General features: G+C 37.5%; 1 protein-coding gene across 1 annotated transcript in view; it reads right to left on the bottom strand.

Moving 5' to 3' along the window:
* LOC130238133 (ryanodine receptor 2-like) overlaps positions 1-27,621 on the bottom strand; it is a 274,083-nt gene that overhangs the window by 37,953 nt on the left and 208,509 nt on the right. The window contains 9 exon segments of the mRNA XM_056469038.1: positions 1,858-1,958; positions 4,598-4,662; positions 4,813-4,969; positions 14,956-15,090; positions 19,063-19,209; positions 19,296-19,356; positions 19,434-19,567; positions 20,200-20,242; positions 23,562-23,692. Of these exon segments, the coding sequence (XP_056325013.1) occupies positions 1,858-1,958; positions 4,598-4,662; positions 4,813-4,969; positions 14,956-15,090; positions 19,063-19,209; positions 19,296-19,356; positions 19,434-19,567; positions 20,200-20,242; positions 23,562-23,692 (974 nt within the window).

Here is a 27,621-nt window from a genome sequence, read left to right as displayed (position 1 = left end):
TGTTTTTAATTAATTAAAACTCATGCTGATGTGTTTATCCTCATATAACCTTATGTGCTTAACCTTGCTCCGTAACAGCTGTGTCTTCGTGTGACTGATAACCGAGAAGTTAACTCCTCTGTACTTGTTATCAACAAAATGTTACAACTCTACATTCAGAGTGTGCTCGTTTACAGGAACAATAACGGACGGGAGGGGCGAAGGCTCACTCTCTTGCAGGCTCTGTTAGGTGTATGCGTAACTTTTTCTGTGCAGATTAGCTTGTTCTGCCTGACAACTGGGGCCTCATGTACAAAGACTTGCGTTGAATTCATACTAAAACATACTAAACCATATTTATTAGGGGGAGGAGGCAGGGAGGGGTTTTGCGCTCGTGCACGTGCGCTCAGTTTCACGTTAATTCGGATGTACAAAAAGAATATGCATGGGATTCGGCGTACGCAGTGTTGCATACATCTAAATTTTTTACTGCGTCCGCATATTTACAACTTTGTGCGTACGCAGTAAAAAATTCAGATGTATGAAACACTGCGTATGCTGAATCCCACGCATATTCTCTTTGTACATCTGAATTAACGTGAAACTGAGCGCACGTGCACGAGCGCAAAACCCCTCCCTGCCTCCTCCCCCTAATAAATAAGGTAATGACTCTACTTTGGCAACAACGAAACAAAAAAGCAATGGGAAAAGCAAGCAAGCAAGAAGAGAAACTTCACAGAATGTGAATTTGAGGTGCTCCTATCGGAGGTAGCCAGGAGAAAAACTGTTATTTGCAGGTTTGTCCTCTGGAATTAATAACAAAAGAAAAAAAGTAGAGTGGGAGAGTTTAGCTGACGCGGTTAACACAGTAGGGTCTGAAGATCGCACTGTCAGTGAATTAAAAATTAATGGTCCGATGTGAAGGTGTAAAATGTTGTAGTGTCTATTTAGGCTAAGAGCAAATAGCACACCTCGTTGGAATGAGCTAGTTGAGTGATTCCCACCCATCACGTTATATTTACAGAGACAAAATAACAAAAGAGAGCAGCAAACATCAGCGTAAGTGGCGTAGCTAGTAAAGCGCATGGCAACATGCTCTGACATGATCCATAATGAACCCAGTTTGAATCCAGTGTCTGATGAACTCCTTTTTTCCCCCTCTACATATCACATTTTGCCTACTCTTCATCACGAGGAAGACAAGTAGGAATTATTAATAAGTGTGTGTATTATGTTAAGCGCATTTGAGCATCACATATTATTTGCACATTTATAGATTGGAAATGTTTCCGATTCACGTATGCAAATTCGTCTTCAGATGGCGCCTTTATAGCAATGTGCGTGCAGTTGATCACTCTGATTACATTGGGAAAACCGGCGATCACTGCAAATTGCACTTTAATGTTTGGCTGTTCAACTGCATGGTATGGAAACCTTATATACCTGCTAGGTGTGGATGATCCCGTCACATACAGCTGCCATTCCATGGCTCAAAGATACTTTGTAGTGTGCAATTAAACACAATTGCCTCCATGAATCGCCAATGGAAAATAAATACACACACACAAGAAATGCACGTACGCCAGACATGTAGTTGGCGCGGACCAACGCACATTCTCACGTTCATTTCATCGTTAGTAAATCCAAACGGGAGCGTGAAATCTGCCGTACGCAATGTTTTTAAAGTTTCCACACAAAGAACTTTGAAGTTTCCACACAAGAGCGCCCTCTGGAATTTAGATGGAGATTTACTACTGATCGCAGAGCTGTGCTTCACAAATAAGATCTGACCATGACCATTACAGCATTTTATTTACATTTTAGCTCAATAATATTTGTGCTTTAATTTCGATTAATCATTGAATGCTGATCACTCACAGATAGTTGGCCAGATTGTGTTCCTGCAGTGTGTGCGTCTCGAAGCCATGAGGAACCGTGTCGAAATAATCGTTCCCGATTCCACAGATGAAGCACTTCGTCTGCGGGAGGAAAAACACGTGTGTGTTTAATCCAGCATGCTTCTGATTTCATACAGCTCTTGTTTTTTTCTATAGTCAAATTGAAGCACTTTCCAGGCGTATTTGAATAATTTTCCAGCACTTTACAAGAGTGGCAAATTGCATATACAGTATACATACATATATATGCTTCATCACATTCAGATGCTATTTGTTGCCAACATTGAATTACTGCCATTTACTCTTTTAAATGTCATTTACTTGCACCTTAAATGTAGATTTATTTTAGTTTCATGCATTGTTCACTCAGGAAGTGATAATCCCTATGCATTTTGTCTTCTCCCACTGTTTAAACAAAGGGGTGACAGCCAGATCTATAAACACACACACACCGACTCCAGAGTTTTCATTTTACGCAAAAGCAAATATATACAGTTGAAGTCAGAATTATTAGCCCCCCTAAATTATTAGCCCCCTGTTTATTTTTTCCCCCAATTTCTGTTTAGGGGAGAGAAGATTTTTTCAACACATTTCTAATCATAATAGTGTTAATAACTCATCTCTAATAACTGATTTATTTTCTCTTTGTCATGATGACAGTAAATAATATTAGACTAGATATTCTTCAAGACACTTCTATACAGCTTAAAGTGACATTTAAAGGCTTAACTAGGTTAATTAGGTTAACTAGGCAGGTTAGGGTAATTAGGCAAGTTATTGTATAATGATGGTTTGTTCTGTAGACTATCTAAAAAATGCTTAAAGGGGCTAATAATATTGACCTTAAAATGGTTAAAAAATTAAAAACTGCTTTTATTCTAGCCGAAATAAAACAAATAAGACTTTCTCCAGAAGAAAAAATATTATCAGACATACTGTGAAAATTTCCTTGCTCTGTTAAACATCATTTGGGAAATATTTAAAAAGAAAAAAAAATTCAAAGGAGGGCTAATAATTCTTCAACTATAATAAGAATTCAACTGTATATATATATATATATATATATATATATATATCTATATATATATATATATATATATATATATATATATATATATATATATATATGCGATATTCTGCCAGTAACAGCACTCGACCAGCCTCTTCACCTTTCACTCTTGTGTATTACTCCGCCCACATACACAAACAAGCAGAAGACACTACAGTTTGACAAATATTGCTGCTGTTGGACAACATAATGTACTTTTGAGGCTTTTTTAGTCGAGAATGTAGTTGTTTAGATTGCAACTGTGCAGTTTATTTATAAGCATATTGTATATTTTAGAATATTTAGAATTTCAGAGAGACCGTGTGTCGGCAGTCATTACTATCTTTGAGCAAGGACGATTGATGATGTGCATCCACAAGATGTCGACAGAGTCCGCATAATAAGCCCTAAGAGAAAACCAGCATAATGTCAAACTACAGCTGATCAAATCATTATTAAACAGGATAATCACTTTCTAAGTCGATCTCTCTCTTTTGTATGTTGTTGAGCTGTATTTATACCATATAATTGTAGAGTATTGAGTGTGAGATTCAGGAGATTCAGGACTCAGGAATATTAGGAATGTGTGTTGTGTTGACAGAAAGAAAGAAGAAATGCCCGCATGTGTTTAGCGTTTTTCCTGATAGCAAACACAACAGTAATCTGGTAGTGATTGCGCTGCTTTTTTGGGGGTTAATTATTGTGATATCCCGATTGCAACAGAGAAATACTGTAGACTCAAATACTGTAAGGAGATATCTCTGTAGACGTAAGGCATTTTATGTCACGTTCAGCCTTATAATCATAAAATATCAGCAAAATCACCTATTTTGTCATCACTATAGATATTACGCTAGAGAATCATTCAAACACTAGCTCTAAAGTGACATTGGTGAATGAGCAGCGGTTTCTGCTGTTCTGACGTCAGCTGCAGATGTGAATGAATGGTGGAAGAAAGTAGTTCCTCAAACAAAAGGGTTTTTACTCTCAGTGTTTGATTTTTTTTTTATATACATGATTATGCTGTCGAACTGTTGTATAAACTCAATATCACACAAGTAGCTACACAGTTGGGACACTAATGCGACACAAGGCACACCTCCCACCAGTGCTGAAATACAACACATTGCACTTATACAACAGTTCGACGGCATAATCATGTATATAAAATGAAAATCAAACACAGAGAGTCTAAAATCCCTTTTGTATTAGGAACTACTTTCATCCGCCATTCATTCCCATCTGCAGCTGACGTCAGAACAGAAACCGTTGCTCATTCATCAACGGCACTTTAGAGCTAGTGCTTGAATGATTCTCTAGCGTAATGTCTAAAGTGATGACAAAATAGGTGATTTTGCTGACATTTTAAGATTATAAAGCTGAAGGTGACATGAAATTATATTGCTCATATAGTAGAGATTTCAGACAGGAAAGCATTGGGAGCAGAGAGAGGGGAAGGATAGGCAAAGGACCTTGAGCCGGGAATCGAACTCGGGTCACCGTGGGCACGTTGGTGCTAAATGTCGGCGCACAGTACCTCTAGGCTATTGGCGCCGACATATTGCTCATATATATTATTACTATTATTTCATAACCAATTATAACATTTTGAAGCAGTTTCGATCCAAACTGCTTTCAAAACTTGACAACACCCTGTTTTGTGTTTCCTCACCTCCATGTCCTCTTTCACCTGCTCTTGCTGGTCCCTCAGTTCACCAAACGCATCAATGATGAGACCTAAAACACACACACACACACACACACACACACACACACACACACACACACACACACACACACACACACACACACACACACACACACACACATGTCAGATCCAGCAGCACACCAACACTATGTACACACCGAACACACACAGACACACACCCTGAATGATGGCCAGGAGGATGACGATGACGAAGAAGAAGAAGGTGATGTCGAAGATGATGCGGTAGATCTCGTACTCGTCTCCGGCTGGATCTTCAATCTGATCACCGATGCCTCCACCGGCACGAACGCCGACATACATGTGGAACATGTAGCACTGCACAGACCCAAGAAAGAAGAGAAGCATCAATCTGATCACTCGCTTCCAAACACAGATCCTGCTCAGCAGCACTTCTCTAGTGCTTTGTAGAAACTGACATAAAGCAGATTCACTGTAACAAACAGACCAACAACACAATCAATAACAGCAATCAAAGAATCACTGATGCTGCGCCCTAATTCAGCTACTCATGCTTCATCCTAAAAATATGACCTCTAAAGAATTTGATAAAGTGCCTGATCACATTTGGAATGAATGTCTCGAATGGAGTCAAGACTGGTCAATAATTGCACTTGTTAAAACGGTTTAAAGCAATTCACAGACTGTTCTATTCCATAACTAAACTAAGCAAAACCCTTGATTCTGTTTTCCGTTTGTAATAGATGCACATTTGAAGAGAGTATTTTATCACACGTTTTGAATTTGTCAGCATACTATCATCTCCAAAACATTTCAAGAATTAGATGCTTTGTTTCCAGTGAAGACTTAGAGAAAACTTGTTCATGCTTTTATCAGCAGCAGAGTGGATTACTGTAATGGCCTCCTCACTGGCCTTCCCATAAACACAGTCAGACAGTTGCAGCTCATCCAGAACGCTGTGGCCAGAATTCTGACCAGAACCAAAAAAATGAGAGCACATCACAGCTGTCCTCAGGTCTTTACACTGGCTCCCAGTTACATTCAGAATAGATTTTAAAGTATTATTACTGGTCTATAAATCACTAAATGGCCTCAATACATTACAGATATGCTCATTGAATACAAACCTAACAGATCACTCAGCTCTTTAGGATCAAACAAACTAGAAACTCAGATCAGATGTGCTCCAACATTAGGCACGTTCAAATCAAGACTGAAAACACATCTGTTTAGCTGTGCCTTTACTGAATGAGCACTGGACGTCCCACAGATCACACTATTGTGTCTTTCTTTTCTTTTTCATTCTTTTATAACACATTTTAATCTGTTTTTATCTGTTTTAATCACTTTTATTTTTTGTTTTATGTTCTAATACTTGTCTCTTTTATTCTTGTTTATGTAAAGCACTTTGAATTCTGTGTATGAAATGTGCTATAGAAATAAACTTGCCTTGCCTAAATTGTTTAATTTCTGGACTGATATGTTAGATTTTTTTTCAAAGGTTTTTCAAAAGGAGGTTAAGCAAGATTATTGTCTTGGATACTCTGAGACAACAGACTCTCTTCCAAAGCCCCAGCAACGTTCCCTTTGATGGGACTTACTTTTGTAAAAAAAAAAAAGAAAAAAACGTTAAAATTGGAAATCTTCAGACTCTCCATGTTTCAAAGTATGGATAGGTTAATTGTGTCAAGTCATTCAACTGAAGAGGATACCCTTCTTGGAACCAAAATCTCAACACCATGTCCAAACTGTATGGCAACCTTTGATGGATTTCATCAAAACTGCTTTGACAACACATTCAACAACTGAATATATTCAGATAATTCAACTTTATGATTGTCCCCTCTTTTTCATTTATATATATATATATATATATTTTTTGACTTTATTCTATTTTATTTATTTATTTTAATGGACTTTTTAGTTTTGTATTGAAAGAATAAAAAAGTACTCTTTTTGTGAAAAAAGTCCATACTTAAGTGTGCAACAGAAGAGTACGCAAGCTTTGGGACATACTACTGTATATCACAGGTGTCAAACTCAGCTGCTCTGCACAGTTTAGTTCCAGCCCTGCTTCAACACACTTACAGTACCTGTAGGTTTCAAACAAGCCTGAAGGACTCAATTAGTTTGATCATGTGTGTTTCATTAGGGCTAAAGCTAAACTGTGCAGAGCTGCAGCCCTCCGGGAACTGGATTTGACACCTGTGTACTACGTTCCTCAGTAATCAAATGTTCTGTTGCTTAGTAACATGTCCTGTCAATCATCTTGTCAAAACGTTCACATTTCTTACATATTCTTATTGTTCATCATATTGGAGATGCAGCAGCAGGTTAATTTACTATTCACAGGCCCATCATGCAAAAAAATCTGGGTTTGCATGATTATGCATTCAGAATATCATTAATAATAATACTCTTTTATTAAGCACTTTACATTTCAAGCAAAATCTCAGTGCTCAAGTTAAAATCAGCTACCAGCTAAGATTTACATGAAACATTAAAACAACGTGTTAATTAAAGAAGTTAATGAATAAACACCCCTTTATAAAAATTCAAGTTGTTGCAGATTAATTATAGAGTGAAAAATGTGAAGGTAATATTTTCCATTAGGCTAGATATTAATAAACACTCATTAAAATACCCAAAACCTTTCTAACTTAACCATCACACTTGTGTATTTGTAGTTTAACCATTTTTACTTATGTTTGTAGTTCTGGTTCACGTCCAACACACAGTGTATCATGGGTCAAATTAGCTGTGAGCACAGACCTGCTCTTTGAATATCTAATAAAAATAATAGATAATGGGGTGACATGGTGGCTCAGTGGTTAACACTGTGACCTCACAGCAGGAAGGTCGCTGGCTCAAGTCTCGGCTGGGTCAGTGGGCGTTTGTGGAGTTTGCATGTTCTCCCCGCGTTCGTGTGGGTTTCCTCCGGGTGCTCCAGTTTCCCCCACAGCCCAAACACATGCGCTATAGGGGAATTGAATAAGCTAAATTGGTCGTAGTGTATGAGTGTCTGTGTGAATGGGTGTTTCCCAGCACTGGGTTGCAGCTGGAAGGGCATCCGCTGCGTAAAACATATGCTGGAATAGTTGGTGGTTCATTCTGCCGTGGCGACCTCTGAAATAGAGACTAAGCTGAAGGAAAATGAATGAATGACTGATAATAGATAATTTAGGTAACTCTGGAATACTCAAGTCAACATACTATGATTTGAGACACACATTACATTTTCTAATATACTATTTAGGAAGGATTGCATGCACATCTGCACATCAAGTGTCTGATAGGAGTCTGATATTGTGTGTTAGAGGGATTTTACCATGGTTAACAACAGGGTGTCAGTCCCATCCTGTCACATGAATAGCCGTAAATCACTAAGAACACACTATTGGCTGAGTTATGGCCTTAATTATACAAGTATTGACTGTGGATACACACACTGGAGATCTGAGCAGCTCAAGTGTTTGCTCCTAAGACTGAAGTCAGTGTTTCTAAACAAAAGCTTCCCGTTCAGTCAAACTGTCTTCCCTTATTAGGAGGAGAGACAGAGAGACAGACGACCCGGAGAAGACAAAAAGAGGAAGGAAACATCTAGAATTGGAATTGTACGGGTGGCTGCTTCCCAGCGGATTAAAGCTGACACACACTCGCACACATGCACACATACCCATACACATATACCCACGTGCACACTCACACATACTCGCACACATACTCATACACATATATATATATATACATGAGCACACACATATGCACGTGCACACACACACACACACATATATGCACACACATGCACATATACAAACATGCACAGCACACACACACACCTCACTGACACTGCATTCAGAAACACCTGCTTTTATAATAATTATCATAATTTTCTTTTATTCAGCACAAAAGCAGAAGAAATAACTGGGAAATAATCATTCAACATCAAGAGTTTCATTTTACTTTAAAGAATATATATTATATAATAAATAATATTATTTTATCCCTAAGCTTTAACAAAACATTTTGCACAATCAAGGTTGTATTTTTTCCCATAATGATCCTTGCTGCAGAAACAATTTAACAAACAAGTTAAATTCAAATAAAATGATAACAGAAATAAATAGAAATATATTAAAGCAAAATGGAATAAAATAAAAATAATAATAAAAAATAATAATTAAATTAAATTAAAACTTAACAGTATTGTTTTTTTCTAATTTCAAATATAAACTAGATCACACACCCACATTAGCTGCATTTCCACTATCGCACCTAAAGCGAGCTAGCCAGTGTGAGCCAGGGTCAGTCACGTTTCCTGGTCTGGTAAAGTTGGTGTGCTGCCATTGCACTAGTTTTCCGATCACACACACGAGTATGTGCGCCAAAACATAAATAAGTAAGGGAAAGAAAAAACTGGTCAGATTAAGAAATTCCATAAAACACCTTATAGACTAGGGGTCCTTTGCTTAAGATCATCTTATGTTTCCCGTCCAAATCTAAGGGTGTTGCATAAAATAATTAAGTAGTTTTAAATTAATAAGTGATATTTCTTTGCTGCGTCCTCCTTGGTGTTTTAATAATGTTGAGAGTTTTTGTCAAGTTTAAAATGCGTGTTTGTGCATGAAACGTGCGCGTTTAGATGCATGTATACAGGGGCACCGCTGGCCGCCACAGGCCCTCTGACAAGTGATGAAAGTGATGAAAGTGAAGAGCAGGAGAGAGCAGGGGTGGGGGAGGTGGTATCGTGGAAGAAAGCGAAAAGGGGGGGGGGGGGGGTATGGGGGGATGGCGTTTTCGCAGATGAAAGTGAAGAGCGGTTGGGGGTTTGGTGTTGAAGATTGCGGATGAAAGTGAAGACGGGGGGTGGGGGGTTTGGGGGTGATTGCGTGGGCCCTCGATAATGTCTCTCGGGGCCCCCTAAATGTATGGGCCCTTAGAATCGTACTAACTTTCACCCCCTAGCGGCGCCCATGCATGTATTTGACAGGGTAAAAGAGCGCTCGTTTTACAGCTCTGTCGATGCCGCGATATTTAATATTTTTAATCATAATTATTTTGCTTTGCGGAGAATCACTGAAGACATGCCGTTCTCAAATATTTAACACTACTTTTATCCACTGTATGATAAGCTACATTTCATGCTTAAAACTGAAGCTGTTGTGAAGCGAGAGCTGTGATAGGTTAGCCTATATTTTATCATTTGCTCTTATGTCCTGAAACACTACACGTTTTCCTTTACTGAAGATACCTGAATAATATGCAACATCCTTCATTCATTCTCTTAAATAAAGAGGAATCACCTGCTAGGTGTCATATAGCCAAGGGAAAAATGTATGTTTTAGGTCTCTCTCGAGCATTTAGGCTGAATGTTTGAAGGTGTCTATCAAAACGAGGATGTTATAAAATATGTTATTACAGAGTTATTAACTGAGAAATTCTGTGGTTTTCTATTATGGATGGTGCACTGGGTCATCCCTCCGTTTGTGGCGAGTCACTCGATGTACAATGGCAACAATCGGTCGGTGAGTAAACAAATATAATGAATGAAAGTACAAAGGCGTGTAATTTGCATGTTTCAGTTGTCTCTATTTTAATAGTTTCGTGATGATAATGATGGTGTGGTTTTTCCTGCTGAACTGGGCGAGTTGTGTGACATTTGATTCGGGGGGTTTTCTGGGGCACGGTTTGCATGCTGCACTGTGAGCTATTGGCCCAACAGTGGAAACGCGACATGATTTCGGCCTCACTGCTCAAGCTCACGGGCTATTGGCCCAGCCCGGCTTAATAAAAGCCCTGGCTCGCACTGGCCTGACAGTGGAAATGCGGCTAATGAAGCTTTGGGTGGGGCTGCCGATTTCCACTCAAGTAATATTCTTCTCCTTGCTAATAAAGTAGCGAATGCAATAACATTTCTTTTCCTTGTCTGTCAATGATATTTTGTGTTCAGATACACCAAAAAGAGCTATTTCAACACTAGGTCTTATTTCTAAATTAAAGGCATCATTAAGTGTTTTAAATATCCGTGTCCAATAGTCACTCAGCTTTTGACAAGCCCAGAACATATGGAAAATCCGATCACACACCTCATCAATATCAGGATATGTTTTTGAGAGTCTACACTTTGTGTAATAGGCCCGATGGATACTTTTAAACTGTATACGATAATGGATCCATTTACCCTCAGAGCCTCGTCCCATGTTTCATCAGGTACTTCAGTTCTAATGTCCTTTACCCATTCTCCTCTAATTCTGTCAATTAAAGCATCACTTGGAGACATAATAATCATGTATATTGTTGCAATTTGACCTTTAAGAGCAATAGGAGATTGTAGAATTTTATCCAGCATTTAAGCAGGTGGTAGGTCAGGAAAAGTTGAGCTCGAGATTGAACAAAGTGTCAGGCTCGGAAATAACGAAATATATTGGAATGTGTCAATTGAAATTTTATAGAGAGGTCACTAAAATTAGCCAACGTGTTGTCTATATAAAGTCCCAACATCTGGCTATTGAACACATGTGAAATCTAGTTTACCAGGAGGGAACAAGTGGTTACTACATAAAGGGCTTAGCATGGAAAAATCAATTTGTTTATGCTCCTGTTTAAATTGGGACCATACCTTAAGCCAGTGTTTCCCAACCCTGTTCCTGAAGGCACACCAACAGTACACATTTCCAAGCTCTCCCTAATCCAACACACCTGAATCAACTCACCAGAACATTAGAAGAGACTCCAAAACTTGAAGTGAATGGGTGAGATAAGGGAGACATCCAAAATATGTACTGTTGGTGTGCCTTCTCAGGGTTGGGAAACACTGCCTTAAGCGTAGAGCATACAACAGGGCTTGAAGAATATTTAGAGGGAGAAAACGGTAACTTGATTATTATTAACAAAGACAGTGATATAAAAGTACAGGTATGTGCTTCAGCTTTACACCAGTCAACCTTAAGCATATTATACCAATTCTATGGAGGTTAGCAGCCCAGTAGTAACTAATAAAATCAGGAAGTGCTAAACCTCCCTGAGGTCTGCGTCTTTCAAGAAGCTCCATACGGGTTCTAGGATTCTTCCCATTCCATAATGATAAAACGGGTTTATTTATTATACGAAAAAAAGCTTTTGGGAGAAAAACTGGAAGGGACTGAAATAAGTATAAGAATTAATGCAAGACATTCACTTTTATACAACACTCTGCCTATTTTAAGTGTAGTGCGTCTCCTCTCTGAAGATTAGATTTAATTTTACTTAATAGTGGTAAAAACAAATCTTATTTAAACCTGAAAAATTGCAGCTAATATGAACTCCCAAATATTTTAATCCAGATTCAGAAACCCAAAATAGAAGGGATGCTACATTCTTTTGTAATGCAAAGGAATTAAATGGAAAGCATTCGCTTTTAGAAAGGTTTAGTTTATATCCTGGAATACTTTTCCTTTTCTATCTTTGGGATATTTTCAACTGGATGAAATATATAACAACAGGTCATCCGCATATAAAGAGACCCTGTGTTCCACCCTTATTCGATCAATTCCCTGGATAGACTGCAAAGATTTAAGCATAATAGAAAGTGGTTCAATTGCTAATGCAAAAATAAGAGGGCTTGAAAAATAATAATTCTTGATAGAATTAAGACACAAAGATGAGTATTAATGCTAATAATTTATGTTTTTTGTAGCTTTGGCATTAATAATAATGCAATAAACTAAGAATATGAATAACAATTCATTATTTATTAATACTGTTGTTGTTATTGGCAGATTGTTGCATGTTGAAAACATTTCAACCTCTCTCTCTCTCTCTCTCTCTGTTTGTTTACTTAGTTAATTAGTCTGATGTTCTAGTCGACTGCTAATGCTAATGAGCGTCCGGTCATTTATGCTTAGCAACAGCACTAACGTCAGAAATGATGGATGGTTGCAGCGATGTTCTCATCTGAAGAACGCATTAAACCTCACGCAAGCAATTAAAAAGGCAACACGGACCACAAATCCCATCCCTGCCATCCAGACGTTAAATATCAGAGGTCAGAGGTCGAGTCCTGTGATCTGACCATCATGAACTGCTCGTGTGTCCTGAAACCATTCAAACAATCCATCCTATACACTGACAAAAAATATTCAATGGATTTACTACATGTGTTTAAGGTAAGTGGTGGTAAACAATTTATATGAGTTGAATTTAAACAAATTAAAATTGTTAATATAACTTGTATTAAGCCGACTGGGCGGCACAGTGGCTCAGTGGTTAGCACTGTGGACTCACAGCAAGAAGGTCACTGGTTTGAGTCCCGGCTGGGCCAGTAGGCATTTCTGTGAGGAGTTTGCATGTTCTCCCCGTGTTGGCATGGGTTTCCTCCGGGTGCTCCAGTTTCCCCCACAGTCCAAACACATGCACTATAGGGGAATCGGCTGTAGTGTATGAGTGTGTGTGTGTGAATAAGTGTGTATGGGTGTTTTGCACTGTGGCGACCCCTGATAAATAAAGGACTAAGCTGAAGGAAAATGAATGAATGAACTCAAATAAAAATTTGTAAATCTAATGAATATTTTTTCCAGTGCAAGAGCTCAGAGACAGAAAATCAAGCAGACCAGTTCGGATAATTTGATGAGAACTTTTCTGTTAATTCTGAGCCAATTAAACTCATGTGAGAGCTGTGTCTTCAGGAGAGAAGCTGGAAACACTCCACTTCCTGTCACAGTCAGCATTTCACCAAAAAAATATGGTACAAACCATAAAATAAATATCTATTTTTACAGTAAACTACCATATTTAATTTGTGTGTGTGTGTGTGTGTTTGTGCACAAGTGTTTGTCAATATTGTAACAATGAGCTCTTTGTCAAACATTACCTGCACTGTAAAAAAACATTAAGAAAGGTCTCAAAAACTAAACTGTAAACTGAGGTTAACAGGCACTAGTAAAAACATGCTACATGCTACAGTAAAAATCTGTAACCTGAATAACAGTAAAGGCTGTCAAACATTGGATGCGCTGCTTAGTGCACATGCACATGACAGTTGAAATCATCGCACACCAGACGCGTACATTCGCATGCTATTTTAAACAAAACTATTTAGATGGCGCTCTGTGGCGCGGCACAAATATGAACAGTGTCCTGAGTCGTGGCTGGGTGCTGCGGACAGCCGCCGACTTGCGGCCCCGGTGTGTGTACCCTGATAGAAACCTATGTTTAGAATTCTGAAATGTATGGCGCTGCGTGGCACTACACGGTACGCCGTCGAGTGGCGCTTCTGGTGTGTGACCCCCTTAAGTGTCCTTAATGAATAACCGTAAATTGATTTTTTCAGAATTCCCTGCTCGAAACTTTACTTTTTAGGCTCTTTTGTTGACATTACGAGGGTTCTTTTTCAACCCAGGCTCATTGCAGATATGTACCCAGACCTACTACATACAATCTAGAAAAAGAAAAGCCGTCGCGGCCGGTGATTTCACCAGGATTTTAGCCGTTTGTTTATTTATTTATTTTATTTTATTTTTTGCTTTACCTGGTTTCTGGAACCGATCTTTGCCGGACTCAAACCCCGTCGTCGTGATCAACTCCGCTCAGCGACCCAAGTGCATCAGCATACACGGCAAGCTACTGGGCAAACTGGAAAAAGCTGTCCGTACGGAAGTAAGTGGTCAGCTGGTAGTGTGAAAACAAACAGAAGCCATCTGCGGTATCATACCACCCCAGAGCATTCTTTTAAAGACAAAATGCAACCAGACGTACCTCTGGGTCCATAATTCATGCTCTCCAGACATGTATACATCATGGTACATATCCACAATGAGCCTGTGTTCTTCTTTTTAGTTTTTTCTCATCAGTATGTACATTAGAGTTGTCTTTTATATCTAATGTTGACCAAAACTTTAATATTATGTGTGTTACCATGATGGTGTTTAGTAGATTAATAATGGGAACGACACTGAGCTCCTTCAGTATATTAGCATGTTTCTCTGCTTGTGGGAAAAGTTGTTTGATATGAGCACTGGTTAATTATATGACTTTCTCATAAACAATTGACAAAAGGTGTAACAAAAGATTTGTATGTGATGTGTATATGTTAGCACTTCAAAACATTGGTGTTCTATCACTAAAAATTAATGAAATATGATAGTTTACTGTAAAAATAGAGATTCATTTTACAGTTTGTACCATATTTTAATACTAAAGTAAAATACTACAAAACACAGCTGCTGTTTTTTTTCAGTATTTAAAATAAATCTCAAATAAACAAGTATTAAACCTCATTTAACATCAGAAAACAAACTCCTCATGTACGAAACCACTTTCTTCATGTATTTAGATGCTTCTCTGGGTGGTGTTAGCTGTTGACTCACCGTTAGCATGTCGTCACACTTCATGTCTGGCGATTCTCCATCTTCACTCTTATTGTAGAACTTGCGGAAGAAGTTAAAAGCCACTACAGTGTAGAGATAGACCACAACCGCCAGCAGACCGACCGTCAGGACCAGCTATATACAAGCACATATACACACACACAAACACATTAGTTAACACAGGCTTTCTGCAGGTTTCACTAAGTCAAATTTAAGACATTTTACATTTACTATGACCTTTATTTTATGTGAAGCTGCTTTAACACAATCTACATTGTAAAAGCGCTATACAAATAAAGGTGAATTGAAAAAAAAAAACATTTTAAGACCATTTTAGGACCATTATGAATGAAATTTCAGACTTATACAGGGCTAAACATTAAGGCCCCTATCATACACCCGGCGCAATAAGGCACAAGACATGTTTGGCGCGATTTGCTGCTATTTTAAGACCAGCGCAACTCTACTTTTCACATTTTGCACCACGTTGTTTATAGCAAATTCATTTGCACCACTTTATGGACTCATAGGTGTGCCAGTCTATAAAGGAGGTGTGTTAAGGTGCATTGTTGGTGCGTTACTATTTTGAGGAGCTGAAATAGACCGCACCATTGACTAACTAAAAGCTGCTCTAAAGTCCAGCGCAGCACACATTAGTTATGCGCCATGTGGGTCAAAACTCTTACACATTGCTTAATACACACAGGAAAACTGTATATATATATATATATATATATACATATATATATATATATATATATATATATATATATATATATATATATATATATATATATATATATATATATATATATATATATGAGCATCACTACCTCCATATATATATATATATATATATATATATATATATATATGAGCATCACTACCTCCATATATCTTTATATATAAGCACCACTACCTCCATGTCTTCATCTCGGGGGGCTTTTTGAGTTTGTTCATGACTATTTGCATTTGAATAATGTTATTATTAGTAGTAGTATTATTCACTACATGCATATTTATGTATTTTTTTTATAAAAACAAGTTTAGATTTGTCCATCTGTCAGGTTTCGGTGATGTATGCATCACCATATGGGGTTGTAGGACGTGTGTTTGGATATAACTCACACACACTTCATTATTAATGTTCATTTATTTGTTTGCTGGAAATTAGAACTAAAATGTTTTCTCGCTAGTGATGCGTTCAGCTTTTCCTCCAACAAAGCCTATCTTGCCATGTAAATAGCAAATGCTCCATGGCAAGACGCAACTGACTCATAAAGGGAATGTGAGATGAGACTCTGATTGGTTTAATGCAGGTTATGCTCAAAACACACCCAGAACTCATTAAGAGAATAAGCTCAACCCTGTTAGACCATGTGCCAGAGCGCAGAGCATATTTTTCCATCGTTAAAATAGCAAAAGTTGATTTGGAGACGCCCTTAATACTTTTACGCCATGCGCTTTAGACTTTGCGCTTAGATTATTAAAATAGAGCCCTAATGATTTTGACTTGCCCCATAATAAAATTTCTAAATACTTGAATGATCCTTAAATAATGTGCCAAAACGAGCAAACCATACACTTTATTTTTAATATAACTTTCTTTTACAAGCTTTAAAAACTATAATAAACTAAATGTACAACACTTAGTTGTCTGAACATTGTCTGTCCAGGTCAGCGTCTTCACCACATGTGCTCTATAAATACATGGAGAACTTACAAATGTTTTCTGAGGGAAGACAATTAAACCATACTGGTAAATAGAGTTATAAATAGAGTTTGTTTTTTTAGATGGATTGTTGGTGACTGTTTAGTTAAATTATATTAAATTAATTTCAATTCAATTTAATTCAAGCTTATTTGTATAGCACGTGTTACAATGATTATTGTTTCAAAGCAGCTTTACAAATGGTGCATACTACTGCATGACAATCAAATTAAGTTAAAGTTACAATCAAATATAAGCTATTATATACAGATGTAGTTAACCTGCAATTTTATAGCATAAAGGTGATGTCTACGTGTACATTATGTTTAATGTAGTGTATTTGTGTATTAAGTGTATGGGTGTTGGTCTGAGTGGGTAGCTTTACATGGACATATAAAATTTAAGAGCCGTTTAAAATGATTTAATACCTACAGGAGAATATTTTCAAGACATTTTAAGATTTTTTAAGGACACCCTGTAACAGCACTTAGGTCATCTGAGTTTGTGAATGTCTGCTTGGAATAATAAATAATCATCATCTGAGCGTCTCCAATGGTGAGCCTCGGGTGTCAGACACAGCAGAACTATTGTAATTACTGTCTTTATTTTGCGAGGTGTCATATCTAATTTGCACTATATTAACAATTTTAATAAAGCTCTACGTGTCTCTGATGTGTACGCAGAGATTATTGCAAAACCTAAAGTTATTAAAAAGATCCTCGAGATGGTAAAAGCTCTATTCAAAAACATCTGACAATCAGACAGACGAATAAAAATGACATAACAATAGAGGAATAAACAGACAGACGGACGGAACGATAAACAATTCTAGACAGAATGAAAGATTTATAGAATAACAGCCAAACAGAGCAGAAGAAAAACAGACAGACAGAGCGACAGATAGACAGATAGAACCACAGACAGACAAAACTATAGAAAGAAAGATAGAACGACAGACAGATAGACGGGACAAACAACAGAAAACATATAAAATGAACTAACAAAAGTATGAACAAATGAAAGAAAGAGAAAATAGAAAGCAAAGAAAGAGAAGAAAGAAATAATAGATGGAAAATGCACGAACAAACAAAAGAGATAGAAAGAAAAAGGAAAGAGAGAGAAAAAAAGAGATAACAAAAAGAAAAAGAAAGATAAAAGAAAGAAACAAAGAATAACAGACAGACAAAACAACACAGACAGACAGACAGAACAGCAAAGAGACAGACAGACAGAAAGTCAGACAGACAGCGTCTTGAAGGCGGATGGATGGATGGATGGATGGATGGATGGATGGATGGATGGATGGATGGATGGATGGATGGATGGATGGATGGATGGATGGATGGATGGATGGATGGATGGATTGACCGACCGACCGACCGACAGGCAGACAGACAGACAGACAGACAGACAGACAGACAGACAGACAGACAGACAGACAGACAGACAGACAGATAGATAGATAGATAGATAGATAGATAGATAGATAGATAGATAGATAGATAGATAGATAGATAGATAGATAGATAGACCGACAGACAGACAGACAGACAGACAGACAGACATACAGACAGACAGACAGGTAGACAGATAGATAGATAGATACTGTAGATAGACAGACAGACAGACAGACAGACAGACAGACAGACAGACAGACAGACAGACAGACAGATAGATAGATAGATAGATAGATAGATAGATAGATAGATAGATAGATAGATAGATAGATAGACCGACAGACAGACAGACAGACAGACAGACAGACAGACATACAGACAGACAGACAGGTAGACAGACAGATAGATAGATACTGTAGATAGACAGACAGACAGACAGACAGACAGACAGACAGACAGACAGACATACAGACAGACAGACAGGTAGACAGATAGATAGATAGATACTGTAGATAGACAGACAGACAGACAGACAGACAGACAGACAGACAGACAGACAGACAGACAGACAGGTAGACAGACAGATAGATAGATACTGTAGATAGACAGACAGACAGACAGACAGACAGACAGACAGACAGACAGACAGACAGACAGACAGACAGACAGACAGACAGACAGACAGATAGATAGATAGATAGATAGATAGATAGATAGATAGATAGATAGATAGATAGATAGATAGATAGATAGATAGACAGACAGACAGACAGACAGGTAGATAGATAGATAGATAGATAGATAGATAGATAGATAGATAGATAGATAGATAGATAGATAGATAGATAGATAGATAGATAGATAGATAGATACTGTAGACGGACGGACGGACGGACGGACGGACGGACGGACGGACGGACAGACAGACAGATAGATAGATAGATAGATAGATCTACACAGATCACACAGACAGACAAACACACAGTCAGACAGACAGACCTGTTTGCCGTTGTGTGTGACGGAGGACAGGATGGTCCTGAGGGTCTTGAAGCCCATGGCGATGTCCAGCAGATGAGCAGCGAAGAAGAAGTTGTTGTAGTGTCCGAGGATGGACATGCTCATGTACCAGGCCAGATACAGGAACGACTGCACACACAAACACACACACACACACACATCAAACCACACAACACCAGCACTGACTTCACACTGAGATGAGGAGCTGTACTGACGTTATCTGTGAAGACCACGCCGAGCTTCCAGATCTGATACTTCACATCGACCGAGTTCAGTCTGAAAACAAGAGCAGAAACACTCAGTGAATCGACTCAATCCCGTAGTCAAGCAAGAAAAGCCGAACACACACTCACACTGCGGCCAGTGAACTGTCTCTCTTCGGTTTCTTCTTCTCGTGTGCATCACTGAAGTCCAGCGCCGCTTTATCCATCCCAAGCAGCTCGCTGATCCGATCATGTCCATAAAACTCTCCATACTTATCCATCACCTACACACACATATATATATACTGTAGAAGTCAGAATTATTAGCCCCCCTGAATTATTCGCCCCCCTGTTTATTTTTATCCCCAACTTCTGTTTAACTGAGATCAGATGTTTTCAACACATTTCTAATCATAATAGTTTTAATAACTCATCTCTAATAACTGATTTATTTTCTCTTTGTCATGATGACAGTAAATAATATTAGACTAGATATTCTTCAAGACACTTCTATAAAGCTTAAAGTGACATTTAAAGGCTTAACTAGGTTAATTAGGTTAACTAGACAGGTTAAAGTAATTAGGTAAGTTACTGTATAATGATGGTTTGTTTTGTAGACTATCGAAAAAAAAGTTAGCTTAAAGGGGCTAATAATACTGACCTTAAAATGGTGTTTAAAAAATTAAAAACTGCTTTTATTCTAGCCTAAATAAAACAAATAAAACTTTCTCCAGAAGAAAAAATATTATCAGACATACTGTGAAAATTTCCTGAATCTGTTAAACATCATTTTAGGAAATATTTATAAAAGAAATCAAAGGGGGGCTAATAATTCTGACTTCAACTGTATGTATGCATTGAGATGGTTTTCTTCACAGCAGTTCATCTTTATCAGTGTAAAAGTCTCCAAACTCACCTTCCGCTTCACAAATTTATCCCAGTAATTGTTTGGGAAGGACCTAAGAGAAAAGAGGAGTTTTTTAGATCACAGTAACATACTCATAAATCACAAACACAGAGATTTATATCATGCAAAGACCAAATCTAGCCCTGAAGGTTTAACACTTGAAATATATATGAAGAGTTCAGTAGCAAAAACCTCTAAATGCCATCTAAAAATGTCTCCTAAAATGAGCATTTTTGTCAGCCTCTTATGTTTATGTTCAGTTATTTCACTTTAAATGCAATGAAAAGAACTTATTCATCACTATAACAGTAAAATTACTGAGCTTACACAAAGGAGCCTGAAAAAAAAGCTCATTTTAGAAGAAAATATCAAACGGTGTTTAGAGGTTTTTGCATCTATAAACTCTTCATTTGTTATGTTAACTTAAATATTTCTAGTGTTAAAGCTTTAGGGCATACGTGCACATTTAGAGGACAAATGACAATGTTTCTATAGACCTTTTGCATGTATGCGTAAGGAGGATGCTAAGTACTTCCTGTTGCTGCTTGATGTTTATAAGCAGTCACATTTGGACAGCTTTGAAACTATAGTTTTACTCTATTTTACTTGCTTTTAACATCTTTGAACTAATACTGCTGCTGATCAGCGCCACCTCCTGGACTGATCATTTATTAAATGCCATCTAATAAGAATGTAAAACAACATCTGCGAGTCGTTTACTATTACCGTCAGATGCCATCTTGTGCCATTTAAATGAAGCAGCGTCAAGTGATCATTTTCCCTTTTATCCAAATATATAACCAACCCAAACACATGTAATTCACCAAAATGTTTGACACACACAGTTTGTACTGTCCTACGAACATGTTGATTGAAAATACAGGCACAAAGTGAAAGTAAAGTGGGATTTTGAAATGACAGAAAAACACACACCACGGTAAATACTACACAATACAAACTAACTCAATGAAACATAAGCAGCTCCTGATTAGAATCAACATGCAGATCAGCCAGTGGAGTATCAGTCACTTACTTTTATTTTTTTGGAAATTGCATGACTTAACGTCACATGTTTGTTGTGTCTTGTTTGTTGTTTGTTAACATCACATAAGTTTGATGTCAGTAATATGGTTTGCTCTATCATGCAGTGATACAGTGATGTGTGCATGTGTGCATTGAAGAGCTGCTGAGCGCAGTATAACAGCTGACAGGTCGGGAACACTGACGCTGTATTTCAGCATCTGATCTGATGACAGACACTGAATTAGGAGAGCGTTTTTCTCTCGCGCTTGAACTGCATCTGACAGAAGTATAACGGCTTTAACACACACCTTTCAACATCAAGGTTTTGGATCACGAAAACACTGCGTAAGCCTCTAAAAACGGTATTGACAACCATTTTCTGATCAAGATTAACCAGTTGTAAACGGAAGTTCTCAGCATTCTACCGGAAGACGCTGGTCAATATGGAGGCCTCCATGCAGCAACAAAGAAAAAGGTCAATATTTGAGAATCATTAAAAATGATGCCTTGATAAAAAATGTACTTCTGTTAAAACTTTTATTATGCAATACACTTTTTAAAATTAATTTGTATTAATTAATATAGACTATTGTTACAGTTATCTTAAATTTAACATTTATTTGAATCAAACTCAGCATCAGTGCATCGATCCCAATCTTGCAAACCTCCATTCAACTGATCGATATTATACTAAAAAACGGTGGATCATTAGCGTAAACCGCAATTTTAAAATGCATATTTGATGCTATTTACTCATATGCTGTCACGATTAATCACGATTAATCGTGTCCAAAATAAAAGTTTGTGTTTACATAATTTGTGCGTACTCACTGTGTATAAATACTGTGTATTTATAAATCAATCATATATAAAACAAACGTAAAATATTTACATATATATATATATATATATATATATATATATATATATATATATATATATATATATATATATATATAGTTATATATAGTTATATATTGGATTAGATATAAATATTTAAGATATAAATATAAATTTGTTTTCTCCAATATGTACATGTGTGTGTATTTATATACATCCGAGCGCAAAATAGTTTGCAGACTTTCTTTTTCAAATATTTCCACAGTATTTCCTATAATTTATATTTCCTGTCTTGAGAAAGTCTTATTTGTTTTATTTTGGCTAGAAAAAATAATCTGCTTTTAATATTAAAAAAGCATTTTCATTCATTCATTTTCTTGTCGGCTTAGTCCCTTTATTAATCAGGGGTCGCCACAGCGAAATGAACCGCCAACTTATCCAGCATATGTTTTACACAGCGGATGCCCTTCCAGCTGCAACCCATCACTGGGAAACCTTCACACAAACTCAGTCACACACATACACTACGGACAATTTAGCTTACAAAATTCCCCTATAGCGCATGTCTTTGGACTTGTGGGGGAATCCGGAGCACCCGGAGGAAACCCACGCCAACACGAGGAGAACATGCAAACTCCACACAGAAATGCCAACTGATTCAGCCGAGGCTTGAACTAGAGACCTTCTTGCTGTGAGGCGATTGTGCTACCCACTGCATCACCGTGACGCCAAGGTCAATATTATTAGCAATATTTATTTTCTTACTGTCTACACAACGAACCACTGTTATACAATGACTTGCCTAATTAATAACTTTACCCTAATTAACCAAGTTAAGCCTTTAAATGTCACTTTAAGCTGAATACTAGTATCTTGAAGAATATCTAGTCTAATATTATGTGCTGTCATCATGGAAAGAAATGATTAGAAATTAGTTATTAAAACTGAAATGTGTTGAAAAAAAATTAGGGGAAAATAAATATATAAAATAATTCAAATTAACATGAGGGCCAATAATTCTGACTAAAAATATTGCTTTAAATGATGCATGTAAGAACTGCAAACCTAAATAACACAATGAAATGTACATCAACTCCTTTTGCAATGAAAAAAATACACAGAGATGAATCAAATGATACTTTGAAAATGTTCATTAGAGAAGAAAAAGGAAAAGGAAGTGACTGGAAACTCCTTTTGCAATGTAAAAAATAAACAAACACCTAAAATGTTCATTTGAGAAGAAAAAATTAAGCGACTGGAGCTGCACATCAGAAACTGATGCCACGACAGGAGCTTCCAGAGCAGATCATCATCTCACTGATTATAATGGGAGTGAAGCAGTTGTGCAGCGCGGCGTGAGTCCAGTTCAGCACACTTCATTCATCAGTAATTCTGTCAAATGATGCTGTCTTCCACCATTAGCATTCTTCACCGCGTCACCTCATTATCAGTGCAGTGTTCCTGCTTGAGAATAACCCCATTACCCATGAACCCCGTCTGTCACTCACTGTGTGTTGATGACCAGTCGGTCCCACTGGCCTTTAATGTCATCTTCTGACGGCTGTTCGGTGATGTACAGGCCGTCAAACTCCAGCTTTCTGGCCACCTCCTTCTCACGCTTGAAAATCACCAGAGGAACCTTGAGGAGAAACACAGTGGAACGCTCCATCACTCGCTTTTTAATGCATCACTAATCAGCTGAGGCACATGTACATTACACGTTACACAATATATATAAAAAGAGGAAAAAAGCCCCACAATAAACATATATTTATATTTAACATAAAAAAGTTGACATATATACTACTAAATGCGGGTAGATTTCAGCTGTGGCAGGTAAGACAGTCGCTCCCACTAGCCACTTTGGCTGGTTGGAAATCATTTTTAGATGGTAGATTTCTGAAAAGCTGGGTTCGACAATAGAGATGGCCCAATATTCGTGCAAATGTGATCTTAGAAAATACAAAAATAACTGTGTTCGCGTGGGCAAAAGAAAGCAGGTGAATACTGAATGAGGATGATCACTCGCGCACACAGGTGATGTGGTGCGCGCGACTGTTAAAAAGTGTGCGCGCTTCCATTTCCTTGCAGTAAACTAATTGCAGTGCGACACTATGAAACCACAAGCCATTTGCTTTTTACACAACACACAAAAAAGTGAACTGCATGTGGACATAACACAAAATCTCAATCAAGTCATTTTAGCATGTCAGTCAAATTTATGCAAAAAAAAAAATAGATTTTCCCAACAACAAAATTGTGGCTAGTGAAAATGGCGAGTGGCTAGTAATGTTGGAAATCTACTAGCCAAAGTGGCTGATGATCAAATAAGATAACATCAAGCCCTGACTGTAGATAAGCAGGGTGTGTATACTGGCCAGGTGTTCTGGGAATCGAGTTGGGATTTGGGTCCATTATGGTGTCCGTTGGCTAACTGTCTCCACATTAATTTATATTTTATAGTATAATTTGTTTATTTGTTTGTTTGCTTTTCTTGTTCTTTCATTTTCTCTCTTTATATTTCTTATTATTTATTGAATTTTCTTTCTTCTCATTTGCCTAAAAATAGACACAATACAATAAACACAGTAGGGATGTACGATATATCGGCGGGCATATTGTTATCGGCCGATAAATGCTATTTTTAATGTTATCGTTATCAGTCTGATGTCAAAATTAGGCCAATATCTTTAAGCCAATAGTAAAGAACGTAATTGTACAGAACTGCTTGCCTCGCGGAACTTGTTCAGACTTGTTCAGTGCACTATAACAGAGCTTTCCTAACATTGACTACGTTTACATGGACATCAGTAATTGAATTATTTGCTTTAATCTAATTAAGACAATAATAAGATGAAGATCTTTACATGAGTTGCTTTTTGAATGTTTCTTTCATTATCCCCGTTTTACGTGTTACAACGTAATTCGATTACCGTCATTGCGTCACCGCGCTATCCGTGTATCCTCCGAAGTTTTGTTTAATTTCGGGTGTTTTATTTTTTATTTTTCGACTTCAACTGCAGTTTGGCACTTTCACTTTCATTCGGGAACATTTCATGCATGGCCCCCTGACAAACGAGATATTGGATGCAACTATGAACTGCTGGAGGAGTGTAGTTTTAATGGAAGTTCATACCGTACGCTGAGTGGGGAAAACAAAACCCTCCGCATGTCACGATGCAGGTGTCTGTGGTCTTCACTGACTCTGTAGGTGCAGACAATAGTGTCAGACAGTCGTGTGTGTGTGGACTAACCTGTCGCAAAACGAGGCAAAAAGTCCTACATGACGGTAATAGTTTGATTGCGGTGTTTACATGTCTGTACTCCCTTCAATAATGCCACTAAAATCGGCACACTCCACATGTCATGATCCGATTTCTGTTTAGTTTAATTATGACCTTAATCAAATTAAAGTAATCATAAATCACTGTTTACATGATAGACTCTTAATCAGATGACTGTCTTAATCGTATTAAAAATCGAATTATTGGTGTCCATGTAAACGTACTCATTGTTTATTTCTATTTTATTGTTTAAGTCCGTCCATTCTTTGTGTGGTATTGCTCAGGGGCGCAACTTCACATTTACTTAGGGGTCTGCGGGTTCTAGTTTTGACAGTGCCAAAATATTTCCATCAATAAATTAAGGATATTTTTTCCTCATCAACATGCTTCAAACAAATACATTTTGCAGTTCTGAACACAACTGAAATATAATGAAGTAGTAAAAGTATTACATTAAGCATGTTGAGTCACAAGGAATTCCATCTCATCCCACCCCAAATTTCCTCTCAATTTCATTTTCCTCACTAAATGATTATAGCACCTAGACATACCTTGCTTTTGTACTTTTTGGACTACATTTGTCAAAACTAAATGATAGATATGGGAGTCCTAAAGGGAAAAAGAACTTAAAAATGCGATCACTTCTCACATGCATACTGTGAGAGGCGTATGGTCTGTCTTTGCATGAACAATTGACTGAAACTGCTATTACACCTCTCACAAAGTGAAATAAAGACTGTAAAATGTATAGTGTTAAAATAAACAGAGACAACCTGCCTCAAATGTCCTATTTTATCAAAATGTTATGGCCAAATGTTTTTTGTAACTAAATTAAAATAGTTTTGAGCAAAAAAACGTACTAAAAGGCCTGATGTATCAATATGATACATAATACATTTATAAAAACATCTACATGGTATAAAAATGGATTAATAAACATTTCAGTTCCTAAAAATGTGAATATTCTGACGTATTTGTTTATGTGTTCGTTTTAACAGGGTTAAGAATCGTTATAATCTGTATCGTCTGTAAAAGCCCAGTGCCTAGGTGGCTATAATGAATAATTAATGATATGGCCCAAAAACATTAGAAGTTGATTAAAAGTAAGGTGATAATCGTGTGGGTTAAGCTTGCCAATCTCTTATTATCCAATTTGTCATGGCAGTTTTCATTTTAATGCACTGTTTGTTCCTTTTTTTCATTTTGTATTTTGTGCTCCTTCTCTTCATTCTTCTCTGCATATTGAACCAACCGGCAACCTCCCGCTCTCCCTCGGGAAGCCAGTACGGAAGTAACTGAAACTGCAATTCATCAAAATTCCGCTAGTCCTGGCTCCATAATAGAGCACATTTCAATTGAGCCCACTGTTAGAATGGCCAACTTTACAGCAGAAAAAAAGGTGTTTACAGCCTGGTACAAAGAACGATTTTGGTTCATATAGCTATTATTACCCTCCATGACAACTGTGAGGGGGTGAATTTTTTTATAACTCATCCATTTCCTTTATATTAGGTTATATTAAGTTTGCATAATTAAGGGCGTGGCCACTTGAGTGACAGCTAGGTCTCGCTGGTCGCCGTCACTTCACCTCAGCTGAATCCAGCAGATTAGCCACTGATCTCGGGATATTCATCGTATTTTTGTTTTGTTTTGTGTGGCTTTACACAGTCAGCTGCCTTTTGGACTTATTTCTTACAATTATCAGATGATATGGGATGCTGTGTGCATTTAATTGTGCTTACAAACCATTCACGTGGCCTCGTTTCCCATGTGAGTAAAGTTATATACTTATATACCATCTCTATAAATGTATTTGTTTCATTTAAGATCATTTATCATTAATATTTTTCTTTAGACCCATAAAGCACCCCAGAATGTGACAGATTGATTAGCTGTAGGCTCTACAACAGTCATCTGAAGCGTTATCATGCAATGTTATGCTGGAGTTCATCAATAGTCTTGCATTTACTAACACACACTATATTTAAAGAGGTTGGAAGTAATTCGTGTTTTCCTCCTGTTGAAAAACGTCATAAGAACAATGTTTAGTGGCTCAATGTATTACTACAGTGTTTTTAAAAGTCTAAACACTTTATTGATATAGTGTACAGCCAAGCACATGTGGTCAGAACACAAACGAGTCGCAGGTAATAAAGTATTAAGCATTTCTCCCAAAGTAAAGTCTGTCTGCCAGGTCTAAGCAAAGTGCCAGCAGGTGTCTGTAGCTCCGCCCACTCTCCGCCTCTTTGCCCTTGTTTGGTATCCCGCCGTGGATGCGATGACG

This window comes from Danio aesculapii, chromosome 12 (genome assembly GCF_903798145.1).
Source record: "Danio aesculapii chromosome 12, fDanAes4.1, whole genome shotgun sequence".
In the NCBI taxonomy this organism is placed as follows: Eukaryota; Metazoa; Chordata; class Actinopteri; order Cypriniformes; family Danionidae; genus Danio; species Danio aesculapii.
Note: the sequence above shows the minus strand (reverse complement) of the source record. Positions and strands in the feature narration are given on the sequence as shown.